The sequence below is a fragment of the Echinops telfairi genome, unplaced genomic scaffold (assembly GCF_000313985.2).
Source record: "Echinops telfairi isolate 266 unplaced genomic scaffold, ASM31398v2 ScPeMD7_5;HRSCAF=22, whole genome shotgun sequence".
Taxonomy (NCBI): domain Eukaryota; kingdom Metazoa; phylum Chordata; class Mammalia; order Afrosoricida; family Tenrecidae; genus Echinops; species Echinops telfairi.
Genome location: NW_022103901.1, coordinates 4,421,641 through 4,443,731, shown reverse-complemented (window position 1 = coordinate 4,443,731; position 22,091 = coordinate 4,421,641). Strand labels below are relative to the sequence as shown.

The 22,091-nt window shown below is 61.3% G+C and overlaps 2 protein-coding genes across 2 annotated transcripts in view; one reads left to right on the top strand and one right to left on the bottom strand.

The window, feature by feature from the left end:
* TECPR1 (tectonin beta-propeller repeat containing 1) overlaps positions 1 to 19,850 on the top strand; it is a 25,364-nt gene extending 5,514 nt beyond the window's left edge. The window contains exons 2-25 of the mRNA XM_004705918.2: positions 468 to 700; positions 2,314 to 2,496; positions 2,637 to 2,759; positions 2,984 to 3,109; positions 4,152 to 4,326; positions 4,431 to 4,531; positions 6,798 to 6,899; positions 7,142 to 7,287; positions 8,210 to 8,676; positions 9,020 to 9,165; positions 9,672 to 9,827; positions 10,621 to 10,770; positions 10,865 to 11,022; positions 11,754 to 11,881; positions 13,005 to 13,107; positions 14,370 to 14,466; positions 14,652 to 14,731; positions 15,413 to 15,469; positions 15,996 to 16,167; positions 16,785 to 16,920; positions 17,198 to 17,290; positions 18,064 to 18,170; positions 18,250 to 18,369; positions 18,704 to 19,850. Of these exons, the coding sequence (XP_004705975.1) occupies positions 476 to 700; positions 2,314 to 2,496; positions 2,637 to 2,759; positions 2,984 to 3,109; positions 4,152 to 4,326; positions 4,431 to 4,531; positions 6,798 to 6,899; positions 7,142 to 7,287; positions 8,210 to 8,676; positions 9,020 to 9,165; positions 9,672 to 9,827; positions 10,621 to 10,770; positions 10,865 to 11,022; positions 11,754 to 11,881; positions 13,005 to 13,107; positions 14,370 to 14,466; positions 14,652 to 14,731; positions 15,413 to 15,469; positions 15,996 to 16,167; positions 16,785 to 16,920; positions 17,198 to 17,290; positions 18,064 to 18,170; positions 18,250 to 18,369; positions 18,704 to 18,817 (3,465 nt within the window). The 5' untranslated portion in view covers positions 468 to 475 and the 3' untranslated portion in view covers positions 18,818 to 19,850. The remainder of the gene's footprint in view (positions 1 to 467; positions 701 to 2,313; positions 2,497 to 2,636; positions 2,760 to 2,983; positions 3,110 to 4,151; positions 4,327 to 4,430; positions 4,532 to 6,797; positions 6,900 to 7,141; positions 7,288 to 8,209; positions 8,677 to 9,019; positions 9,166 to 9,671; positions 9,828 to 10,620; positions 10,771 to 10,864; positions 11,023 to 11,753; positions 11,882 to 13,004; positions 13,108 to 14,369; positions 14,467 to 14,651; positions 14,732 to 15,412; positions 15,470 to 15,995; positions 16,168 to 16,784; positions 16,921 to 17,197; positions 17,291 to 18,063; positions 18,171 to 18,249; positions 18,370 to 18,703) is intronic.
* A 1,900-nt stretch (positions 19,851 to 21,750) lies between these two features.
* Positions 21,751 to 22,091, bottom strand: part of BHLHA15 (basic helix-loop-helix family member a15) — a 3,369-nt gene continuing 3,028 nt past the window's right edge. The window contains exon 2 of the mRNA XM_013005413.1: positions 21,751 to 22,078. Coding sequence (XP_012860867.1) covers positions 21,751 to 22,078 — 328 coding nt within the window. The remainder of the gene's footprint in view (positions 22,079 to 22,091) is intronic.

Genomic DNA, 22,091 nt, shown 5'->3' with positions numbered 1-22,091 from the left:
GTTTTCTGTATTTTTAAAATAGGCATCATTGGCGGAAAGATGTCAAAGGGAAGGACAGGGGGTGCCTTGGACTGAGAGCTGGTCTTCTGGGGGTGGGGTGGGGGGATCTTGGTAGAATCCTCGCCTGCCGTGTGGGAGTCCAGGTCTGATTCCAGGGCGACTCAGCTCAGGCACAGCCACCATCGTCCGCCCTGGAGGCCCATGTGTTGTTGCTGGACTGGGCGCAGTGGAGCTTCTAGACCAAAGCAGACCAGGAGGAAAGGCCTGGCGGTCTCCTCTCGGGTCTGCACCCCATCCCGAGGATGGCGTGGGGCTAGACAGTGTCTGTCCGTCATACTGGAAGTAACAGTAACAGACCAGAAGCCAGGGGCTGCTTCTGTTTGCCCCACGATCAGCCACTCGCTCTCCCCGGGGGTGGGCGACACCCCCTGCACGGAAGGGGACCCTGACCTCGGCTTTGTCCCCAGCTGCCGCCATGCCTGCCTCGCTGCTGTGGGCCGTGGACCTCTTCGGTCGCGTGTGCACGCTCTCCACCGCGGGCCAGTGCTGGGAGCCCTGCCGGGACGCGCAGCTGGAGTTCAAGCGCGTGAGCGCCACGCGGCACTGCTGCTGGGGCATCGCCGCCGACAACCAGGTCTACCTGTACGTGTGCGCCAGCGACGTCCCCGTGCGCCGCCGGGAGGAGGCCTACGAGAACCAGGTAGAGCCGAGTGGGGCTGGGCCTCCCAATCTCCTCCATTCCCTCTGCTGCGCGTTATCCCAAGACCCACTGCCCGCGAGTCCATTCCAACCCAATGCAGCCTTTTAGAGCTGAGCTGAACTCCCCTTTGGGTTTCCATGGCGGTAAAGCTACAGGAGCAGACAGCCTGGACTTTCTCCTTCCAAGCACTCACCCCGAGGTTAGCGCGGTGCTTCACCTGCTGCATCACCCACCTGGACTCTGATGTCTGCTGAGACTGTAACCCCGTATGGGAATGAAAGAGCCTTGTGGGTCTCCCTTGGAGCAGCTGGTGGTTTCAAACTGCTGACCTTGAAGTTAGCAGCCCAACACCTAACCATTAAGCCACCAGGGCTCCTTAAATGATACTCATGTAATACTTTTGATACTAAGTGTTAGCAATATATCATACGGTAATATAGGAAGTACAGTAATACTGTTTTATCTCTTTGTCTTGGCGACCCTACAGGACAGGGTAGAACTGCCCCTGTGGGTTTCCTAGGCTGTAAATCTTTACAGGAGTAGAAAGCTTCATCTTTCTCCCACAGAGCAATTGGTGGCTTTGAATTTCTGACCCTGTGTTTAGCATCACAGTGCCATGCTACCAGGGCACCTCTTCAATAATACTATAACCAAAGAAAGCCCAAACTTACTGCCCGTGAGTCCGTGCTGACTCATACTGTAATGTTCTAATGACTATTATAGTCATGTTACATACTTCCTTATTTTGCCATGGTAAGATAGATAAACCAATAAAACAATAGCAACCCACTGCTGTTGTGTCAGTTCCGACTCATAGCAACTGTACCGGGCAGAGCAGACATCCTCCCTGGGGTTTATAAAGCAGTAAATCTTCACAGGGCTAGGCAACCTCGTGTTTGTCCCGAGGAGCAGCTGGTGGGTTCAGAACCACTGGCCTTGTGGTTAGCAGCCCTGTGATTATCTAACTATGCCACCAGGGCTTCCCGCTATACAAACCTCACTGCTGTTCAATCACTTCTGACTCAGAGCGACCCTGCAGGACAGGCTAGGGTTGCCCCATAGGGTTTCCAAGGCTCCCACCGTTCCAGAAGGGGTCTGCCACATCTTTCTCTCACGGAGCAGCTGCGGGGCTCAAACTGCCAACCTTTCAGTTACCAGCTGGGCACTTCACCACTGTGCCACCAGGGCCCCTTGTAAAATCACATCGTCTGAGTATAAGGACGTAGTACTTACAGTACAATGTACATTCCTGGTGGCAAAAACGGTGAAAGCTGCCAACTGAAAGGCTGGAGGCTGGCACCCACCCAGAGGCACCTCTCAAGAAAGGCCTGGCTGCTCTACTTTCCCCAAAGCCGTTGGAAACCAGTTGACTCAGAGCCTATGGGCCGCTGGGAATGGGAGCCAGCAGCTGGTTCAACAGACTTGGGTCCACCTGAGTGTATGACCTCAAGGGTCTCTGGGGCAGTTGTCCTCAACAAAGCGGCTGCTGGGTCCTCCCGGGTGGGTTCCACTTTGGGGGGTGGGACATGCTTGCTGCCCAGGGCAGCACACATTGGGGGACCCCTGCAGGCCTGGGTGCTGCCTTCAGGCCCCATCTCTCCGCCTGCCCCCAGCGCTGGAACCCCGTGGGAGGCTTCTGCGAGAAGCTCCTGCCCAGCGACCGCTGGCCATGGAGTGATGTGAGTGGGCTCCAGCACCAGCCGCTGGACGGGGTGGCGCTGCCCTCACCCCACTGGGAATGGGAGTCAGACTGGTACGTGGATGAGAACTTTGGCGGGGAGCCCACCGAGAAAGGGGTAGGTGAACCTGACTGCTCAGCTCCCCCCCCCATCCCCCACATGCTGTGCTGGGATCTGTTCTCTGTGCTCCCCCACCCTTACCCCCGCTCTGCTGGCCACAAGCCTCCCAGGCTGACAGTGCCCCCTTGGTGTGCCAGGGCTGGACGTATGCTGTCGACTTCCCGGCCACCTACACCAGGGACAAAAGGTGGAACTCCTGTGTGCGGCGGCGGAAGTGGATCCGGTATAGGAGATACAAGTCCCGGGACACTTGGGCCAAGGTCTCGGAGGCTGGGGGCGGGGTGGGGATGCAGCCAAGGCCTGGGGTGGTGGTGGGGATTGGGTGGTGGGCAGGGGTCTCATCAAGACTGCTAAGGATCATCTTCCAGACCCACCCTGGGACCTGCCCCCCACACCACCCTATCTGCTCCTGCCCTCACCCTCAGGGAGGGTGAAGGTCCCTGGCCCAGGTGTTGACCACCCTGCTCCCTCTGCTCTACCTCAGATCCCATCAAAGGATGACCCCAAGGAGCTCCCTGATCCCTTCAACGACCTCTCCGTGGGTGGGTGGGAGATCACGGACGAGCCTGTGGGCCGCCTGTCGGTGTGGGCCGTGTCTCTGCAGGGAAAGGTAAGTCTGAACGCAGTGGGGAGGGTGGGGGCAGCAGAGGCTAGCCTGAATCCCCGCCTCCCCTGACTGTAGGCCTGAGCCATCAGGCAGCCACACCCCACTTCCTCTGAGCCCACCTGCCCTGCCAACTCACTGAGTGACCACCGGCTGGGCTCTGAGCTCCCTGGCAGCCACCTGGGGAAGGTGAGGGTACTCTGTCTAGGTGCCTCCAGGAGGAGGAGGTGGGGGTACCCAGCCTAGACCCCTGGCCTTCCACATTGTTGAGCAGGTAGGTGGATGGGTGGATTGATAGGTGAGTGAGGTGGATAACTGGATTAACAGATATGTGGTGTGTACTGACTGGGTCGACATTTGGGTCACTTCCAAGGGTGGTCAGCTATGACCTCAGCTGCCAAAGCTGAAGCCCCCTAAGCATTGTGAGTGGCACCAGCTGGTGGTGAAGGACAGGAAGCAGGTGTTTTAGGAACTTTCGTAAAAGGGGTTGGAGGTTTTCTCAGGACCAGGCTCCGGGAGGCAGGTGTCATTGGCGTGCCTCACCACTAGGGCGCACTCAAGCCCACCTCTGTGCAGCGTGGTCCTGACTCCATTCTGACATCTCTTGGCTGTGCCCGGTGCTTTCAAGGGACAGCCACCCAGGCCTGTCTTCTGAGGGCCTCTGGATGGGTTTGGACCAACAACTTTTGGGCAGACACCTAGCGCCTAGCCCTCAGCGACAGAGTAGAACTGCTCAGGCCGTAATCTTTACTGGAGCCAATCACCAGGTCTCTCTGGTGGGTTCAAACTGCTGGCCTTTCACTTAGCAACTGAGTGTGGGAAACCCACGGGGGCAGTTCCCTGCCCTATGAGGTCACTATGAGTTGGAATCAACTCAGTGGAAGTGAATTTGTTTTTCTGGCACCTCTAACCCCGAGGCACGGTCCCTGTACCCCTGCTAGTCCCACTCCCAGCTACTTGCTTCTCTCCACCCAGCAAGGTCTGGCCTCTGGCCCTGCGCCCCCCTCCCCAGCCCCACCTCCCGGGCCTGTGCTCCCTCCCTATCCAGGTGTGGTACCGAGAGGACGTCAGCCACCCCAACCCTGAGGGCTCTTCCTGGTCCCTCATGGAGACGCCGGGGGAGGTGGTGCAGATCAGCTGTGGGCCCCACGATCTGCTGTGGGCTACGCTCTGGGAAGGCCAGGCCCTGGTCCGGGAAGGCATCAGCAGGCACAACCCCAAAGGTGGGCGCTTGGGGAGCCCCTGAGCTGGAGGGGGCTGCAGACAGGGGGCCCAGTCCCGGCACTCCCAGCTGATGGAGGCCGCCTGGCTTCCCCTTCTGGCCTAGGAAGTTCCTGGTCCATCGTGGAGCCCCCTGGGGCTGAGAACGGCATCATGCACATCTCAGTGGGGATCAGTGTGGTCTGGGCTGTCACCAAGGACCGGAAGGTAAGAGGGGCGGGCGCTTGGGGCTGGCACTTCTCTTGTAGGTTAGTTTGTTATTGACACGCTCACACTTGGCCCCACCCTCAGTGAGTCATCTCACAGATCCGCAGCCACTCACAGGCGGCTTTCACCTGTTTACCCATGAGTCCCCTGGTCCCTGCATCTGCCTGGATTCCTTCCCTGAAGCTCAGAGCAGCCAGCACTGCTGCCACCAAGGCAATTCTCAGTCGAACTGCCCAGTGTTTCCTCGGCTGCCATCTGGAAATGCAGAACAACAAAAGTACTTTTCATACCGATATCTTAGCCTGTGAATCAACCAGAAGCTCCTCCACCGAAGGAGCCCCCCGGCAGCATAAGTGGTTGAAGCGCCTTGGAAGAAAGGTCTGGCTATCCACTGCTGAACCATCCCAAACCAAGCTCACTGCCACCGAGTCAATGCCAACTCACAGTGACCCTCTGACCCTACAGGGCAGGGTAGCACTGCCCCTGTGGGTTTCCAAGGCTGTAATTCTAGACTGGAGTAGAAAGCCCCATCGTTCACCTGAGGAGCAGCTGGTGGTTTCAAACTGCTGATCTGTTGACCTATAACCTTCACTGAATTAATAATAAAACATTCAAAACAGAAAGAGCAAGAAAGAAGCCCCGGTGGAGCCTAGTTCTTCCTCGACCCACATGGACCCACCTACTGGGCGGCAGCTGGCTTAATGCCCTGGGACCCTCTTCCACAGTGCTCCTCGTTTCTGTTTTCATTTTTGTTTGTCAGAGGCCAGGTGCACCCCAACAAGCCCACCTGCAGATTCCGAGCACAGCTGCTCTGTAACCACAGCCGTGGGCCTGCCCCGTGTCCTTGCAGGGTGGTCCCCCCGCACCCACATCAGCTTTTCCAAATGGGACGGTCTCCAGAGTCCCTCTGCCTGGGGCCACGAGACCGCGGCAGTGTGCCGCCCCCTTCAGATGAAATGAACAGACGCACCCTTTCTCAGCTCCAGACACTGTGAGAGGGGCCCGGGGGTTTTCTCGTGCAGGCAGCTCTTGTGGGACCCGGGTCACCCACGGGGCCTCATCGGCCTGGGCCAAGACGAGCCAGCATGGCTCTTTGAGAGCATGGGGGCAGAGTGGGGGCGAAGCACAGGGCTGGTGGGGGGGCGACAGCTGGGAAAACACGAAGAAAAGTGGGCTTCACGAGACTGCCGCATGGAGCCCTCAGGATAGATCCCAGAAGGGCTGTTTGTTCCCGTGCTGAGTTTGGGAGGAGAACGTTCCAGAATAAAGTCAGAAAGGCTGTTCTCTGACACCCGGGAACCAAGGTTACAAAACAAAAATGGGAGGAGGTAGGGGGCGATGAGGAAGGGCAGCTCACCTCCCAGGCCAGAGGTCAGCTCAACTGGGGTTGGGATTAGCAGCAGTTCTCAACCTGTGGGTCGTGACCTCTTTGGGGGGGTCGAGCGACCCTTTCACAGGGGTCACCCGATTCATCACATTATCAAAATGACAGTGATGAAGTAGCAACGAAAATAATTTTATGGTTGGGGGGTCACCACAACATGAGGAACTGTATGAAAGGGTCTTGTGTGGCATGAGGAAGGTTGAGAACCACTGGGCTAGAGCAAGGGTGAGGTTCGGGTTTGTTCTGGTTTAGTGTTAGAAGCTAAGGCTGTGATTGGAGTCTAAGGGTTAGAGTTAGGGTTTAGAGCTAGGGTTTAGGGCAAGGGTTAAGGGTTGGGGTTCAGGTTTAAGGCTGGAGTTTGGGTTCAGGGATAAGGTTCGGGTTTAAGGTGGGAGATTGGAGGGAGGGTTAATGTTTGGGATTAGACCTAGGGTTAGGGTTTAGTGTCAGGGTTAGGTTAACGGAGAGGGCTGGCGTTTGGGATTAGGGTCCGGGCTGGCTACTGGCTGTCTCTACTGTTGTTGTCAGTGGACAAGCCCCTTTCTCCCAGGTTCCTTCCCTGCAATGCCTGCCAGACCCAGGAAGGCGGGAGCAGCCCCCTCCCCCCCTCACCTTCCCCCCCAATGTAGCCACGTGTCTGTTGTCAGGGCAATGCCTTCAGCCTGAACATGGACTCAAAGCGGAAGGGCTGCCCTCCCCCCTCTGCCTCCTGGACCGCGGCCAGAATGGCAGGCGGGGGAGGGGCTGTGGACACTAAGCCATCTGCCGTGCTCACAGACGCGTGGCCAAAAGAAAGGACTCACTTGTTCTGCCCCAGCCTCCAAACAAACAAAGCCGCGGCTCCGTCGGCCAAGGAGGCACCTTTGTTTCTGGTTCGCCCAGGTGTGGTTCCGGAGAGGCGTCAACTCCCACAACCCCTGCGGCACCAGCTGGATTGAGATGGTTGGAGAAATGGTGATGGTGAACGTGGGCCTTGGAGACCAGGTGTGCAGGGCGCGAGGCACGCGGGGGAGGGGCCGTGGGGGCAGGGCGGGGCTCCGTGTCCCCAGGCTCCGCCCACAGGCGGGGAGGGCCGGGCTCAGCGTGGTCCGTGGGGTTCCCCTGGGCACGTGCTTCCCAGCTGCCTGAATTCCCTCGACGCTACACACACACCCTAATCCAGGAGGCCTCCAGGGGAGAGTCCCGCAGGCACTGGCCCTGACCCGCTAGTCTTCTCTCCATCTCAGGTGTGGGGCATCTCCTGTGAGGACCGGGCCATGTACTTCCGGCAGGGTGTCACCCCCAGTGAACTCAGCGGGAAGACCTGGAAGGCCATTGTGGCCAGCCGGGAGTGTGACCGGTCCCACTCAGGCAGCTCATCCAGTCTCCTCAGGTGAGATGGGGTGGGGCGTGGGCTGCCAGTGTGTGGCCACCTGTTTCTGATGGGTTCAAACCGTTTGACCTTGAGGTTAGCAACTCTGCCTAACCCACAGTGCTCTGTAAAGCCCAATCCCGTGGCCCTCCGGTCCACTCTGACCCGGAGCGGCTCTATAGGATGGTGCACTGGGCTGCCAACCATAACGGTAAGCCGTTCAAAGCCACCAGCCAGGCCATGGGAGAAAGACGGGGCTTTCTACCCCCATGAAGAGTCAGTCTTGGAAACTCACAGGGACAGCCTTACCCTGCCCTGTAGGGTCGCTGTGAGTCAGCATCGGCAGTGAGTTTGGGTTTTTGAGTATTGGGACAGAGGAGGATGGCCCCATTGGGTTTCCAGCTGTAACCGCAGGGCCAGCAGTTCAAAACCATCAGCTGCTCCTCAAGAGAAAGATGGGGCTTCTACTCCCTGGAACAGTCACAGGCTCGGAAACCCACGGGGGCAGCTCTCTGTCCTGTAGGGTCACTCTGAGCCGGGTCGACTCCGTGCCAGTGAGTGAGAAACCCATTCTTCCTCGCGTCAGCCACCTTTCCTTTTGCAGCGGTGCGCTTTAACCTTTGCACCACCATGTTCCTTCCATAGAGCCGGCGGGCTGGAAAACCCCAAGTTAGGGTGGGTGGGCAGTGTTGCTTTCTCTCGGGGCTCTGGGCGAGTCGTCATCCCCTCGGGGCACGCAGCAGTGTCCCACCAGCTTCCCAGAAGAAGTGGGTGGCGGCTGGCAGAGTGGATGTGAGTGTGGCTGTTGTTTCTCAGAAGCAGGTGGTGGAAAGTGTTGAGCTCTATGGAGGAGGAAGGAGGGACCAGGTGGATAGAGGGCCAGAAGAGTCAGTGGAGGGGGGGCTCCCACCGAGGGTGACGGCCCCCCGTGTTGTGCCCCCAGCGCCGGCTGCTTCTTCGGCGAGGAGGTCAGGGGTGGTGGGGAGTCCTCTGCCCCCAGCGACAGCGACGCCACCTCAGAAACGGACCGACCAGTCCCTGACCAGCCTCACCCTGCAGACTCTCTGGAAGGCACTGGAAGCTGCCAGGGCAGCTCGGCTGGGGGACCAGGGCCTGACTTGCCCACCACAGGGGCTGAGGAGGACTCAGGTGAGGGCTCTCGGCACAGCCCTGCGTCCTCCCCCGCTGAGCTGCCCTGGACCAACATTGACCTCAAGGAGCCCAGGAGGGCACCCGGCCACTCGGCCCCCGGACCCCCCGAGCCCACAGGCCTCTCCTCCCTGGGGCTCCTGCCACTGGGCCTAGACGAGCCCTATGTCACCGATGACCACCCACTGTGGGCATGGGTGTCCGGAGGAGGCTGCACCGTGGAGGCCCACGGGACCCTCAGATGGTTCTCTGCCCAGCCAGGTAAGCAGCCCTGCTCACAGGACAGGGTGGGTGGGAGAGGGGCCCCAGTGGAGAAGTGGGTGTGGGCTGTCCTAGGGCTCCGAAGCAGGCCCCACCCTGCTGCCTGCAACCCTGCATCCCTGAGTCTATCTCCTCATGTCCAGCAGACTGCCCCGCTCCCTTTCTTCTGACCCCCCCTTGAGGCTGAATGTCGGGGAGCGGGGCTCTGAGGTTGTGGAGGGGCCCAGCTTCCTGGCAAGAAAAGGTGCTTGTTAGCAAACATCCAAACAGAAGCGAAAGCAGCCAGGGCCTCTCTGCGCCGCGCATGGTCAGTGTCCCCTGAGCTGAGGCCTGGGCCCCGCAGGCCTGTCTCTGGCTGTGCAGACACTGGCGCCGCCGGTGACACCGGCTCAGACCGCTGCCTGGAGGAAGCAGATCTTCCAGCAGCTCACAGAGAGGACCAAGCGTGAGCTGGAGAACTTCCGGCACTACGAACAGGCCGTGGAGCAGGTGCCCTGCTGCTCAGGCTGGGAGGGGGAGAGGGAGGGGGGGTCCATGGGGGTGTCCACAGGGTGACAGCTGCATGCCAGCTCCCCATAGGTGCCCACAGATGTCCCTAGAGGGCCATGCAGTGTCCCCAGGGCTGTCAATGGGTGTCCACAGGGTGTCCACACAGTATCCCTAGGGTGTCCACAGTGTACACCCTGGTGGCCCCGGCAGCCTGAGCTGGTGCCTCCCACAGGGGAGTTGGGATCTGGAAGTGGTCGAGCCTGGACTCTGGGGCAGGGTTCTAACACCCAGCCAGAGCTGTGCTGAGCACTGACGTGGGCCTGGCTCCCAAGGACGTCCCCTGGGGTCCCTGTCTCATCACCAGGAAGAGGGGGGCTGGGAGCAAGGCTAGGTGGGAGCCCCATAGAGCCTCCTGGCCCCCACTGTGTGGCTCTGGGGAGTGGGTATTTGGGAACACCCCCCCACCCCCCGACCTACTTGTGATCCCCGTCCTCCCGCCGCCCCAGTCTGTGTGGGTGAAGACGGGCACGCTGCAGTGGTGGTGTGACTGGAAGCCCCACAAGTGGGTGGACGTGCGTGTGGCCCTGGAGCAGTTCACGGGGCATGACGGCGTGCGTGACAGCATCCTCTTCATCTATTACGTGGTCCACGAGGAGAAGAAGGTGCAGAGTGAGGGGAAGGGTTGGAACACCACTCAGGATTGGACCCCCAGGTGCTCAGTGCAGGCTCCTTGTCCCCCTCCCAAGTTGGCCACAACTTCCCCGCTCCTCCCACCCCACCTCCAGTGACTGCCGTCCCTGGTCCTTGGTCCTCTGTGGTTGTGGCCCAGTGTGTGCTGGCATTGTCCCCACCACCTGCAAGGCGCACCGAGCTCTAGTTTGCAGATGAGGGGCACTGGGGTGTCCACAGGGCTGGGGCACGGGGTCAACGGAGGTGTTCTCGGGGGTTGATTCCAACTCACAGAGACCCTACAAGGCAGGGTAGAGCTGCCCCTGTGGGCTTCCGAGATGTCACTCTTTTTTTTTTTTAAAGGTAATTTTATCGGGGGCTTTTAAACAGCTTTTATAACAATCCATTCATCCATTGTATCAAGCATATCTGTACCTGTGTTGCCATCATCATTTCTAACCTTCACTTTCTATTTGAGCCCTTGGTATCTGCTCCTCTTTGGAGACTAACTCTTGGCAGGGGCAGACAGCCTCATCTGTCTTCCTCGGAGCAGCTGGTAGTTTCAAACTGTTGACCTTGTGGTTAGCAACCCAACGTGTGACCACCATGTCCCCGGGGCTCCTTCCCACAACCGTAGTGTGGAAATGCTGTGTTTATTCACCCTGGCCTTGGCCCCACAGCCCACAGGAGGCCCCCTAGGACGAGGTCTGTAGAAGCAGGTGACCCCGGGCAGCTGCCCAGGGCCGTCTCTATCCCCTCAGTGACCATGTGACCCTCTCTGGACAGTACCTCCACCTGTTCCTCAACGAGGTGACAGTGCTGGTGCCCATCCTGAATGAAGCCAAGCACTCCTTCGCCCTGTACACTCCTGAGAGGACCCGGCAGAGGTGGCCCGCACGCCTGGCCGCTGCCACCGAGCAGGAAATGAATGACTGGGTGAGTGAGGGAGGGAAGGAGGGGCCAGTGGTTGGGGCCCACCTGGCCCAGCCCACCCCTACCTGGCCCTGACCTCGTGTGTCTCCCCCACCAGCTGGCCCTGCTCAGCCTGTCATGCTGTGAGAGCCGGAAGGTGCACGGCCGCCCCTCCCCCCAGGCCATCTGGTCTGTCACTTGCAAGGGGGATATTTTCGTGAGTGAGCCCAGTCTGGACCTGGAGGCCCCTGAGCGCCCACTGCCCTGTGACCAGATGTAAGTGTCCCCCTCCACCCGGCACCCAGGGCTATAGCCTGGGGGGTGGTGGGGGGGTAAGGGAGCGGGTGCTTGGGGCTTGGACAGAGGCCCGCCGGGCTCTGACGGCAGTGGGGGTGAGGAGGTGCTGGGGGACAAAGAGTGACGAGAAGCAGGGGGTTGAAGGCAGAGGTCACAGGAGGTGAGGGTGGCGAGAAGAAGAGCGGGGTCCTGGAGCATTCCACAGGCAGGGGTGCAGGGGTGCTTGGCCTTCTGCCCCGCACTGGGCTTTATCCCAGCTCCCTGGGGCCTGACAGAAGGAGTCAGGCCACCCCTGGTGATGGGGACGGGGCCTCCGCCCACAGGAGGGGTTGCTGTCTGGTGAGATAACTCGAGTCTGTCATCCCGTCTGCAGAGGGCTGGGAGCTACCTGCTTCCAGAAGGGACCTTCAAAGCCCCCGCCCACAGACCCCAGCAGACATTTGAAGTCCCTGCTCCCGGGGTCCCCTGTCTGGGGGCGCCTCACAGGGTGGAGTTCCCTTCCCCAGAGCCTTCTCCTGCTTCCTCCAGGAGCAGGTAGTCACACTAAATGCAAATCCCTCTGGCAGCCTGGGGGAGGAGCCAGGCCTGCTCCTGCATCCAGGTTTGGAGGCCAGAGACTCGCACCTCAGGGTGCCAGGAGGCGAGAGACCTCCCCACCTGAGACTGAGAGGCCGCAGGCAGGACTGAAGCCAGGCCCACCCCCCCTCCAGGTTCTGGCGGCAGATGGGCGGTCATCTGCGGGCGGTGGAGGCCAGCGGTCGAGGCGTGGTATGGGGCCTGGGCTATGACAACACTGCTTGGGTGTACACTGGTGGCTACGGCGGTGGCAGCTTCCAAGGTGAGGCCCAGCACCCAGGGCTCCCTCCTAGGTGTCCCTGCCCAATGCTTCTGCCTGCCCAGGAGGTGGCAGGGGCCAGGCAGTCCCTGGGATGACCCCTGAGGTTCAGCCTTGAGACCACCTGGCCCTCCCCAGCACCCAGGAGCTGAGGGAAGGCAGTGAGCATTCTAGAAAGACAAGCTGCCATAGCCTTGCAGTTTCACTGATCTCATTTCAAATGGGACCTCTGGGACAGTCCTGACCCCAGTCCCCTCATTCCCAGGCCTGAGACTTAAGGGGTGAGGGAGCAAAGAGCTTGCTGAAGCCCTGGGGACCACCCCCTCAAGTTCCGCATGGCTCTTAACAGGAAATATGGGTAGAAACAAGCCTTGAAATGGAACGACCGCCAGCCCAGCCAAGATGCTCCCCGGCGGGGCAGGTGGGGGGCGCTGAATCCTGATGGTGCAGTGGTCCACTAAGACCGCTGTGACACTCCCCGTTTGTTGGTGTCCAGCTTGCAAGGGAGGGAAGGAGCCCTGTTGGCATAGCAGTGATGAGTTCAGCTGCTAATTGCAAAGTCAGCAGTTTGAAACTGCCAGCCGCTCCTCGGGAGAAAAACGAGGCTCTCTACTCCCATAAAAAGCGACAGTCTCAGAAGCGCACAGGGCCAGTTCTACCCTGTCCTACAGGGGCGCCGTGAGCAGGCATCAGCTCAGTGGCCCTAAGTATGGTTTGGGTTTGTTTCGTTTTGTTTTTAAACAAGTGAAATTGGGGTTAGTGAGGGTTGTGTGGGTGGTCCCAGGTACTTTTTCTATAGTAAGGAGTGAACAGGTGGGCTTCACACCTGCCCCAAGGCATTAGCCACAGTGAGAGAGGATGTGTACAGCTGAGGACAGTGTGAGGCTAGGAGGCTGGAGGGGCTGCTGAGCACTGGGGGGTTGGTTTTCCTTTTAGCAGGTTCCTCTCACTGAAGCCGAGCTCAGTCATGGGTAAGGTGTGCACACCTGGCCCAGTCCCCTGCTCGACAAGCTCTGCCCACATTACCCCTGCTCTGTGGGTCTGGGCTCTGCCCCCAGCCCGCTTCTCTGCTGGCCCAAACCCTGAGTTCCTGAGGGGCAGGCATTATACCCGCCTCACCCCCCAGGCCTGACTGGCAGCACCAGCAACATCTACCCGCAGTCGGACGTGAAGTGTGTCTGCATCTATGAGAACCAGCGCTGGAACCCTGTCACTGGCTACACCAGCAGGTAGTGGCCCGGGGGACCCCCTGAAAGCCCCTTTGTTGGGAGCTACCCCTAGAACAGGACCCTACCTGTGCAGCATTTGAGTGCCTGGCTGCGCACCACAAGGTCAGTGATTCAAACCCACTGGTCGTGCCTCGGGAAAAAGATGAGGCTGCCCACTTCCAGAAAGAGCACCCACCTCAGAAACCCCGTGGGGCAATTCACTGGGTGCAGCATGGCTGCTATGAGTCGGAATTGACCCTATGACAACAGGTGTGGTCTATCACACAGAGGCCGCAGAACACAGCCAGACCTAGCTCACTGGGTCAGGAGCCTCAGTGGCATAGTGGTGATGTGTTCTGCTGCCATCTGTAAGGGCAGCAGGTCAATATCACCAGCCGCTCCCTGGGAGACAGACGAGGCCCTCTGCTCCCATAAAGGGTTACACCCCCAGGGGCAGTTCTGCCCTATCCTATAGGGTCGCTGTGAGTTGGCATCCACTGGATGGCAGGGAGTGAGTTCCTTGGGCCATCCCCAGACACCAGCTTAGTTACTACCGCTCTGGCAAGGAAGTAGCACGCTGCCCGGACTCCCGCCCGCCCATTCCCGGCGTCGCTCACTAGGGGCTGCTGTCATGACTGGGCTTGCTGTGCTGTTTTGGGGGGAGGAGGGGAAAGTGAAGGTGGTGCAGGGTCAGTGGTTTAAAACCGTCGCCGCTCTGGCCTTCTCCGGGAAAGAATTATGGCCGCCAAGACCCCCGGGGCAGTTCCCCGTCCCCAGAGTCGCTCTGAGTCTGCATCATGGCCTCGATGGCAGTGCGTTTCCTTTCTGGTTGGGTGGGGGTGGGGGGAGGCGTATAGTTCAGCACCCAGCGAATGGACGGACTTCTTGCGGGTGCCTGGCTCTGCGGCAGGTAGCATGAAGCTGCTGCTTCGCTGTCTGCTGACGTGTTGGTGCGTCTGGCCGGTGGTGCACGTCTGGGCGGGCCGGGGCTCTGTGGAGGGCCGAGGGTGGGCGCACTCGTTTCTGTGGGCAGCCTTCGGGAATGAGTGTTCAGCCTGGAGACAGCGCTGGGCCTCGAGTGGGAGGTTGCCCATGGGGTGGGGGTGCCCAGGCTTCCTTGTCCCTGAGTGCTTCTGCCCCGGGGGGCGGGGGGCGCCTGCCGTGGCTCGCACAGCACAGGGCTCCTCCCTCCGCTCCCTTCGGAGTCCCCGCTGGTCCCCACAGGGCCCGGGTAGGGCCTCCTGCTTCTGGGTGCTTTCCAGTCACCCGTGCTGCCCTCGCAGGGGTCTGCCCACAGACCGGCACATGTGGAGCGATGCCTCTGGGCTGCAGGAGCGGACCAAGGCCAGCACCAAGCCGCCCTCACCGCAGTGGACATGGGTGAGTGCCAGCCCTGCTCGGGCTGTCAGGCCCCGCCCTCAGTCTGCCCGGCCCCTCTGTGTCAGGGTTGGGCGGTCCCTAGGTCTGCCTGGCCCCTCAGTTTTGGGTACAGGGGATCCCCAGGTCTGCCTGGTCCCTTGGTTTTGGGTGCTGGAAGCCCCCATGCTGACTCAGCCTCTCCCCAGGTCTCTGACTGGTATGTGGATTTCAGCGTTTCTGGGGGCACCGACCAGGAGGGATGGCAGTATGCCAGTGACTTTCCTGCGTAAGCCCCTCTCCCCTCTTCCCTGAGCTGCGGCCCCTCATGCTGGGACCCTGGGCACAGGCCCTGGCAACCCATTCCTCCCTGCCAGGTGGGCCCAGGACCCAGGAGGCCAGAGTGAAGGGCCCTGTGACCAGAGCTGAGGCAGCCTCCAGGCGGTCGGGCCAGGCCCAGAGTGGGTATCAGTGTGAGCAGGCCACAAAGCAGTGTGCCACTTGGGGGTGTGGAGCGAAGTGGCGGGGGGATGGGGAGCTGGAGGAGGATGCCGGGGTGCTAGGAGCACCTGCATTGTACAATCCCATAAAAGGGGGGTGCCTGGGCCCCAAGGGCAGCAGCTGGGACTCCTCCCCCCACCCCCACCCCCTTCCCCTGGGCTCCCAGGCCCTCACCTGCAGAGAATGCTCCTATTTCTCTAAAGGAGCCTGATGGGGTTGGGAGGTGGTCTACCCCCCTGAACCAGGCCCTCCTGGCTGACCAGGTGTCCTGTCCCGCCTTGTGTGGTCCAGCCCCAGGGCCCTCCTCCTGCAGACAAGTGCCAGGGTGCCTGATGGAGGGCTCAGGCCCTACCTGGGCAGTGGGTGGGGGCAGGGGCGGTGGGTAGGGCTGGGCTGAGGGGAGGCAGCGCCCACCAGAACCCGGCCCAGGAGCCGGTGAGCCAGCAGGTCCCTGTCCTGCTTCTCACAGCGCCTACCGGGGCTACAAGACCATGAAGGACTTCGTCCGGAGGCGCTGCTGGGCCAGGTGAGGGGTGGGCTGACTGGCAGGGAGGGCGGGGCTTGGAGTCAAAGTAAAGGTCAGGCCAGGAAATGCCCACGGGCTGCCAGCCTCCAGGCTCCGGTTTCCAGGACACTGCTGGGGGCTGGGGGCGGGGCTGGAGGGGACAGCCCCTCCCAGGCACCCTGTCCACGCCCATCATCCAGAAGCTCTACCCGCTTCTGCACCTCTGTCTCACCTGGGGTCCCCTCCCCAGACTGAGCTGCTTCTGGGGGGGCCCCCCCGGCACCTGGTGAGACCATTGCCAGCCCTGTGGCACAGTGGGTTAAGTGCTGGGTGAACCCACCAGCCGATCTGAGGGAGGAAGAAGAAGCAGTCTGCTTCCGTGCGGAGGACGAGAGCCGGGGAACCCGGGGGCAGTTTTGCTCTGTCCTGGAGGGTGGACATGAGCCAGCCCGGCCTCCAGGGAAGCAGGGGGTGGGTGGAAGTGAGGAGTGGTCTACCCGAACTCCAGGCAGCAGGTCCCATTGTCCGCCCTCTGCTCTCCTTCCAGAAAATGCAAGCTGGTTACCAGCGGGCCCTGGCTGGAGGTGGCTCCCATCGCCCTGGGGGATGTGTCCATCATCCCCGAGAGCCTGGGCGCCGAGGGCAGCATTGCCCTGTGGGCCATCAGCGACAAGGGGGACGTGCTGTGCCGCCTGGGCGTGTCTGAGCTCAACCCAGCGGTAAGCACACACACACACACCAGAGGTGCGCATGCACAGACACACACGCACACTCACATGCACAGCGTACACATACATATGTATGTACTCCACAGGTGCACAGATGCATGCTCGTATGTATACACCTGTGCACACAGACACCACCTATGTGTGTGCACATGCAGATACACACAAGTATGCGTGCACACATATATATACACACACACCACAGGTGGGCATGCACACATACATACACAGAAGCACATGCACATGTTGTGCTCGACACCCCCACGCCCACACATTGGCACCCATGGGCCAGGGGCTGAGATGAGCAGACCTCCTCTCAGGGTCTGAGGTCACGGAGCCCCTTTGTCACAGCTCCTCATAGAGCATGTTCCCTCCACACTCCAGAGAGGAGCACTCTGAGGCCCAGACAGGTCAAGTGATCAAGATCAGGTCAGGGTTGGCTGCTCAGGCTGCCTTTATATGTGGCCCCAGGGCCACGCCCCCCAGATGCCCACCAGTGAGTGAGAGCTGCTGCCCAGGGGCAGGCACCCAGGGCTGCTTGGCGGGGACCCATGGGTGGCCCAGCCTGAGCCGTGTTTGTTGGCTGCTGCCTCAGTGCCCTCTGCCTCCAGGGCTCCTCTTGGCTGCATGTGGGCACCGACCAGCCCTTCACCTGTGTCTCTGTGGGCAGCTGCTACCAGGTGTGGGCCGTGGCCCGAGATGGCTCTGCTTTCTATCGGGGGGCCGTGTCCCCTTCCCAGCCAGCCGGTAAGTGTTTCCCAAAGACCTCAGCCCAGCATGTCCACCCTTGAGATGCAGAGGCCTGCCAGGCGACCCCCAGCCTTGAGCCAGAGGGATGCCTGGGAGGGAAGTGGGTCTCCCAATGTCAGTCAACTCAACAAGTGTTTGTGATATGCTGCTGGGCCTCTGGGCCAGGACCCCAGCAGAGACTGAGCCCCACCTCCACTGGCTTCTCCTGACCCCTCTGGCCCCTGCCTCCCTGCCCTGGCCCCCAGCCTCTGTCTCCTTCTGGCTCCCCTTGCAGGTGACTGCTGGTACCATATCCCCTCCCCAACAAAACAGCGGCTGAAGCAGGTGTCGGTCGGGCAGACGGCCGTGTACGCCGTGGATGAGAACGGTGAGCCATCATTGCCCAGTGGCCTCGGTGCCCCAGGTCCCTGAGCACACGAGGGGCCAGCACAGCCTAAGTGTCCGAGTGACCTCCTGGGTGACCTGAGCCCTGGTCTGCGTTCGCTCAGACGGGCTGTGAGGTTGGGTAGGCCCAGGGGGGTGGGGTGGGGCTTCTGAGGTGGGCACCAGCCCTCCCAGGAGGTTGGGGTCCCTGGGTAGGAGCTGGTACCTTCCTGCTGGGTGCAGTGACACCCCCACCTGGACGTGGTCTTCCAGCACAGGACCTGCCAGGAGCCAGGAGGTGGGTGGGTGTGGTGGGCCTAGCCCCAGTCCACCGAGCTCACTGTCCCCTGCAGAGCCTGCCCACCTGTCCCCTCTGGCCCTGCCACAGCAGGCTGTGGACTCCAGTTAGGGTGCTTAGGCCAGATCTGCTCTCCATGAAGCGTCCTGGGGCACAGCAAGTTAAGCATCAGGGTGCTCACTGAAAGGCTGGCAGAAAGCTGGGGCCGGCTGCTGCCCTAAGGACTGGGCCTCAGAACCCCTTGGGCGTGTCTGTCCGGCCATGAGAATCCGACTCCGTGGCAGTGGGTTTGCATTTTGTTCCATTTGAACCACCTCTGTCCTTTCTACTCCCGTGAAGTCAGTCTGGGAAACAGGGCAGTCCGGGCCTGCCCTGTGGGCCATGTGGGTCGGCATGGGCTCGATGGCAGGTCCTCAGCCTCCGAGCGTGTCCAGAGGCAGAGGACCAGAGACAGCGTGCCCACCCTGCTCTCTCCCCAGGGAACCTGTGGTACCGGCAGGGCATCACCCCCAGCTACCCGCAGGGCTGCAGCTGGGAGCACGTCTCCAACAACGTGCGCAGGGTCTCCGTGGGGCCCCTGGACCAGGTCTGTGCTCACTCCTGGCCCCACCTCGCCCCCAGCCCTCGTCACCCCAAGGCCCCAAGCTCAGCATCCTGTTTTCCAGGTCTGGGTCATTGCCAACAAAGTCCAGGGGAGCCACAGCCTGAGTCGGGGGACAGTGTGTCACCGCACGGGGGTGCAGCCCCAGGAGCCCATGGGGCAGGGTTGGGACTATGGCATCGGGGTGAGCAAGGCCGGGGGTGGGAGGCGCTTTAAGGATGTCTGACTATGGGGGGGGGTCCCCTGGGTGAAGTAAGGGGTGCCTGACCATGGGGGTTTCCCCTCGGGGGAGGCTGGGGATGTCTAGACTTTGGGGTCCCCTAGGGCCTGGGGGGGTACCTGGCCATGGGGAAGCTCATGAGTGTGGTAGAGATGCCTGAGAATGGGGGTTCCCTTGGGGCCCAGTGGGGGTACCTGACCAGGGCCTGCTGAGAGTATGGTGGAAGACACTTGGCTCGGGACCCCCAGGGACCCAGGGTGTCAACAGCTCAGTGACTCTTCTTCCCCCTCTCCCCCAGGGTGGCTGGGACTACATCTCCATCCGGGCTAACGCCACCAGGGCCCCCAAGAGCGGGTGCCAGGAAGCCAGCGGGCCCCTGCAGGAGGTGGTCAGCGGCCCCGTGCGGTGCTGAGGGGCCAGCATCATCCATATTGTGATGCAAGTGCCCAGAATGTGAAGCTTTGGGGAAACCTTGTAGCCCCTCCCACCACCTACCCCATCTCCAGGACCAGAACCAGGAATGCCATTCTGAGCCCAGACCCCCATCCTGGGCAGCAATCCCACCCCCCCGTGCCTCCTGCCCTCCGAAGAGAAGGACAGAGAGGTTGGAGTGGCCAGCGTCCCTCAGCACAGGACCTGCAAGGAGGGGGCCCTTCCTTCAGAGGTTGCAGGGAGGTGGCTGAGAGGGGAAGTGCTTGCTAGAGGGAGCGGGCAGTCCCCTCTCCAGGTGGGCGTGGCTCCTGACACGGAGCCCTGCACGGGTCCAGGGAGTCCCCAGGTCCCGGGGCAGCCACACGCAGGTCTTGGGGTGGCAGAGCTTTTCTGTGGATCATGAGGTGGAGTACCGGGTGAGGGCCAGCCTGGATGACCAGGCAGCAGTCCAAGATCCTGTGCTGGGGCTGAAGCCCCACAAGCCCCTGACAGAGCTGCAGGGCATCAGAGGGCGCCCATGGACAGCCTGCTTGGTGAGTCCCGAGCCAGCTTCCTACCTTGATGTCTGGTCTGGAAAGCCATGGGCTGCCATGCCCACCTGGGACCCAGCACCCATCTGCATGCAGCCTCCCACGAGAGCAGGGCCGGCCCCACTTGGTTCAGTCTCACTGTCCAGTGATGGGGAGCCACCTCCTGCAGGCACTGAGGGCACGGTGCATTCTGGGGAGGTGGGTCCCGGGTGGGGTGGATGGCACAGAGCTCGCAGACAAATCATGAAGGGTGGACCCTCCCTGTCTGTTTACACTTGAAAGTCAAGTCCCCTGCCCCCTCTCTGCGGGGGAGCGAGGGCATTAGGGCTGCTTCCCACTAAGAGGACATGTCACCCTGTGACTGCTGTTAGTTCCTGGGGGCACCCACGTCCCCACCCCTGCCAGCCTCCCAGGGCCACCCCACTTCCTCAGATAAGTGTGCAATGAATGTCCAATAAAAGGCACGCCAGCGTGCGAAAACCACGTGACACTTTTATTGGCCCACTGTGATGACGATGCCCTCATCCCCGCCCCCCAGTGGCACCATTCTGGTCCTTTCCCCCTCTGACCCCACAGGTACCCAAGCTCCTAGGGGCCACCGGGAAGAGTGGCCTTCAGCAGCTCGGTCCCTCACTCATCACCCTGCCCCCAGAATCAGCAGCCGGATGCCTTCACCTCTTAGTGCCCCAATGACAGGGCCACCATTCTGCCCCCTCCCCCCAGGCTCCAGATGCTGAAGGTGTCACCCGGAGGCAGCCTCACCAGGGTCTCTGAGCCTGATGGGGTTCTGTGGTTGGGGTCCGGGGTATCCAAGACCAGGACCTGAGCAGCCTCGCCCAGACCGTCCCTCCCAAAGCAGAGCTGGGATCTCTATGGGGCCGAGGGGCATGTAAAACTGGCTGCCTGGCCCCACCACCCCTGAGGAAGCAGAAAGTGGCAAGGGGTACCCTGACATCCACAGCCCCCCTATTGGACCCTTCTTCAACCCCCACTCTGCAGGCTCCCGCTTTCCCTTGGCTGGGCAGCTGGGGGCTTGTATCCTGGTAACTCCCCCTGACTGCTGGCTAGGGGTGAGCTTGGGTGTCAGACCTCTAGGTGCTGCTGGCAGATAGAGACCACCCTCCCAAGCCCCCCTCAGGAAGCTGAGGCGGGGAGAGAGGGGCAGAGCTGCTCATGATTGGAGTGGCTGCAGCCACGGCCGAGCCGAGCGACCGAGAGCACCCTGTTGGATGGGCCTGAGCTCCCGCCTCCCTTCAGCCAGCCCCATCACCGTCACAGGGCTGTGCTGGGGGCAGAGAGAAGAGAAGTCCTGCCAAGTCAGCACCCGGCAGGAGGAAGCTTGGCCTGAGGCTGTGGGGACCTGTCAAGCTGCCTAGGGATTGGGGGAGGGAGACCCAACTGTCCCCAGGATCCGGGCACACCCTAAAATCCTCCCAGACCAACCAAGAAAAACAAACCCACTGTTGAGATGTCCCTACTCACTGCGGCCCTGCAGGACAGCCGGACTGGCCCAGCGAGTTTCCTCCTGAATTGTGGCTGCTGGGGTCAAACTGTTGACCTTTTGTCAGCACCTGAATGCTTAACCGCTGTGCCACCAGGAGCCTTCAGTCAGTCGCCGAGACCCCACATGACCACAAATAGGCCTGAGAGGTAACCGGAGGGGAGCCCCCTCCTTTCCAGGCTGCTACACGGGGACCTGGCCCAGCCCACCCCGCAGATGAGCAGGAAGGGCGGCTAGCCCTGCCTCCAGCCCCACCCCTGAGTGCCCCCAGCACCAGGGCCACAGATGGGCCTGGGTTGGATGGACCACACAGGGACCCTCCACAGTCAGGGCTCAGCCCAGAGCCCACCCTGTGGCAGCTAGAAAGGGCCCTGGCCCCTCTTCTGGCTAAGTTCCCTCGTAAAGTGAACTGAGGTCCTTTTTCAGTGGTCCTGTCTGAACGCCTCAACTTCAGCTAGAAAGCTCCAGCTGCCTGGACTCTGCTAGGCACTCCGTGTGGTCTCAGGCTGCTCCTGGCCAGCTCTGTGCCTCAGTTTACCCCAATGAGAAGGCCAGATCCAGGTCGATCCCGCCCAACGATGCAGGTCGGAGGGTCCCAGCTGCCGACAAATGAGACAAGTCATCTCCCACGCCCTGGACTCTGTTCCTGCCTGGGAGGGGGAGGAGTGAAGGCCAGGGCCTGTCCACAGCTGCCAGGTGGGGCCAGTGTAGCCACAAGCTTGTAGCCCACAGAGCAGGAAACAGCTCTCAGCTCCTGGGAAGTGCCTGGGTGAGGGGGAGACCGGGCCACCAGGCCCAGGTTCAGGGTAGCCAAGCCACCCGAGAGACTCAGACCACAGGGGCTGGGCTGGGCTGGCTGGCCCGCTGGTGTCCCAGGCAACCCTAGGTCCCCTCTCGGAAGCTGTGGATCTGCGTGGAGTACCGTTGCAGGTGGCCCTCCGGAGGGGACTCGCCGGCCCCCTGCTGGTAATGCTGGTAGAGCTTGGGCCCCGGGCCCTCGAGGCTGGCCAGGCGGCCGCTGGACATGGTCAGGATGGTGGCTGTCAGGGACTTGATGTAGTTCTTGGCCAGCGTCAGCGTCTCGATCTTGGAGAGCTTCTTGTCCGCGCGCACGTGCGGGATGACCTCGCGCAGCGCCTGGAAGGCGTTGTTGAGCTTGTGCATGCGCTGCCGCTCGCGCTCGTTGCTCTCCAGCCGTCCCCCGTGCCTCCTGCCCTCCGAAG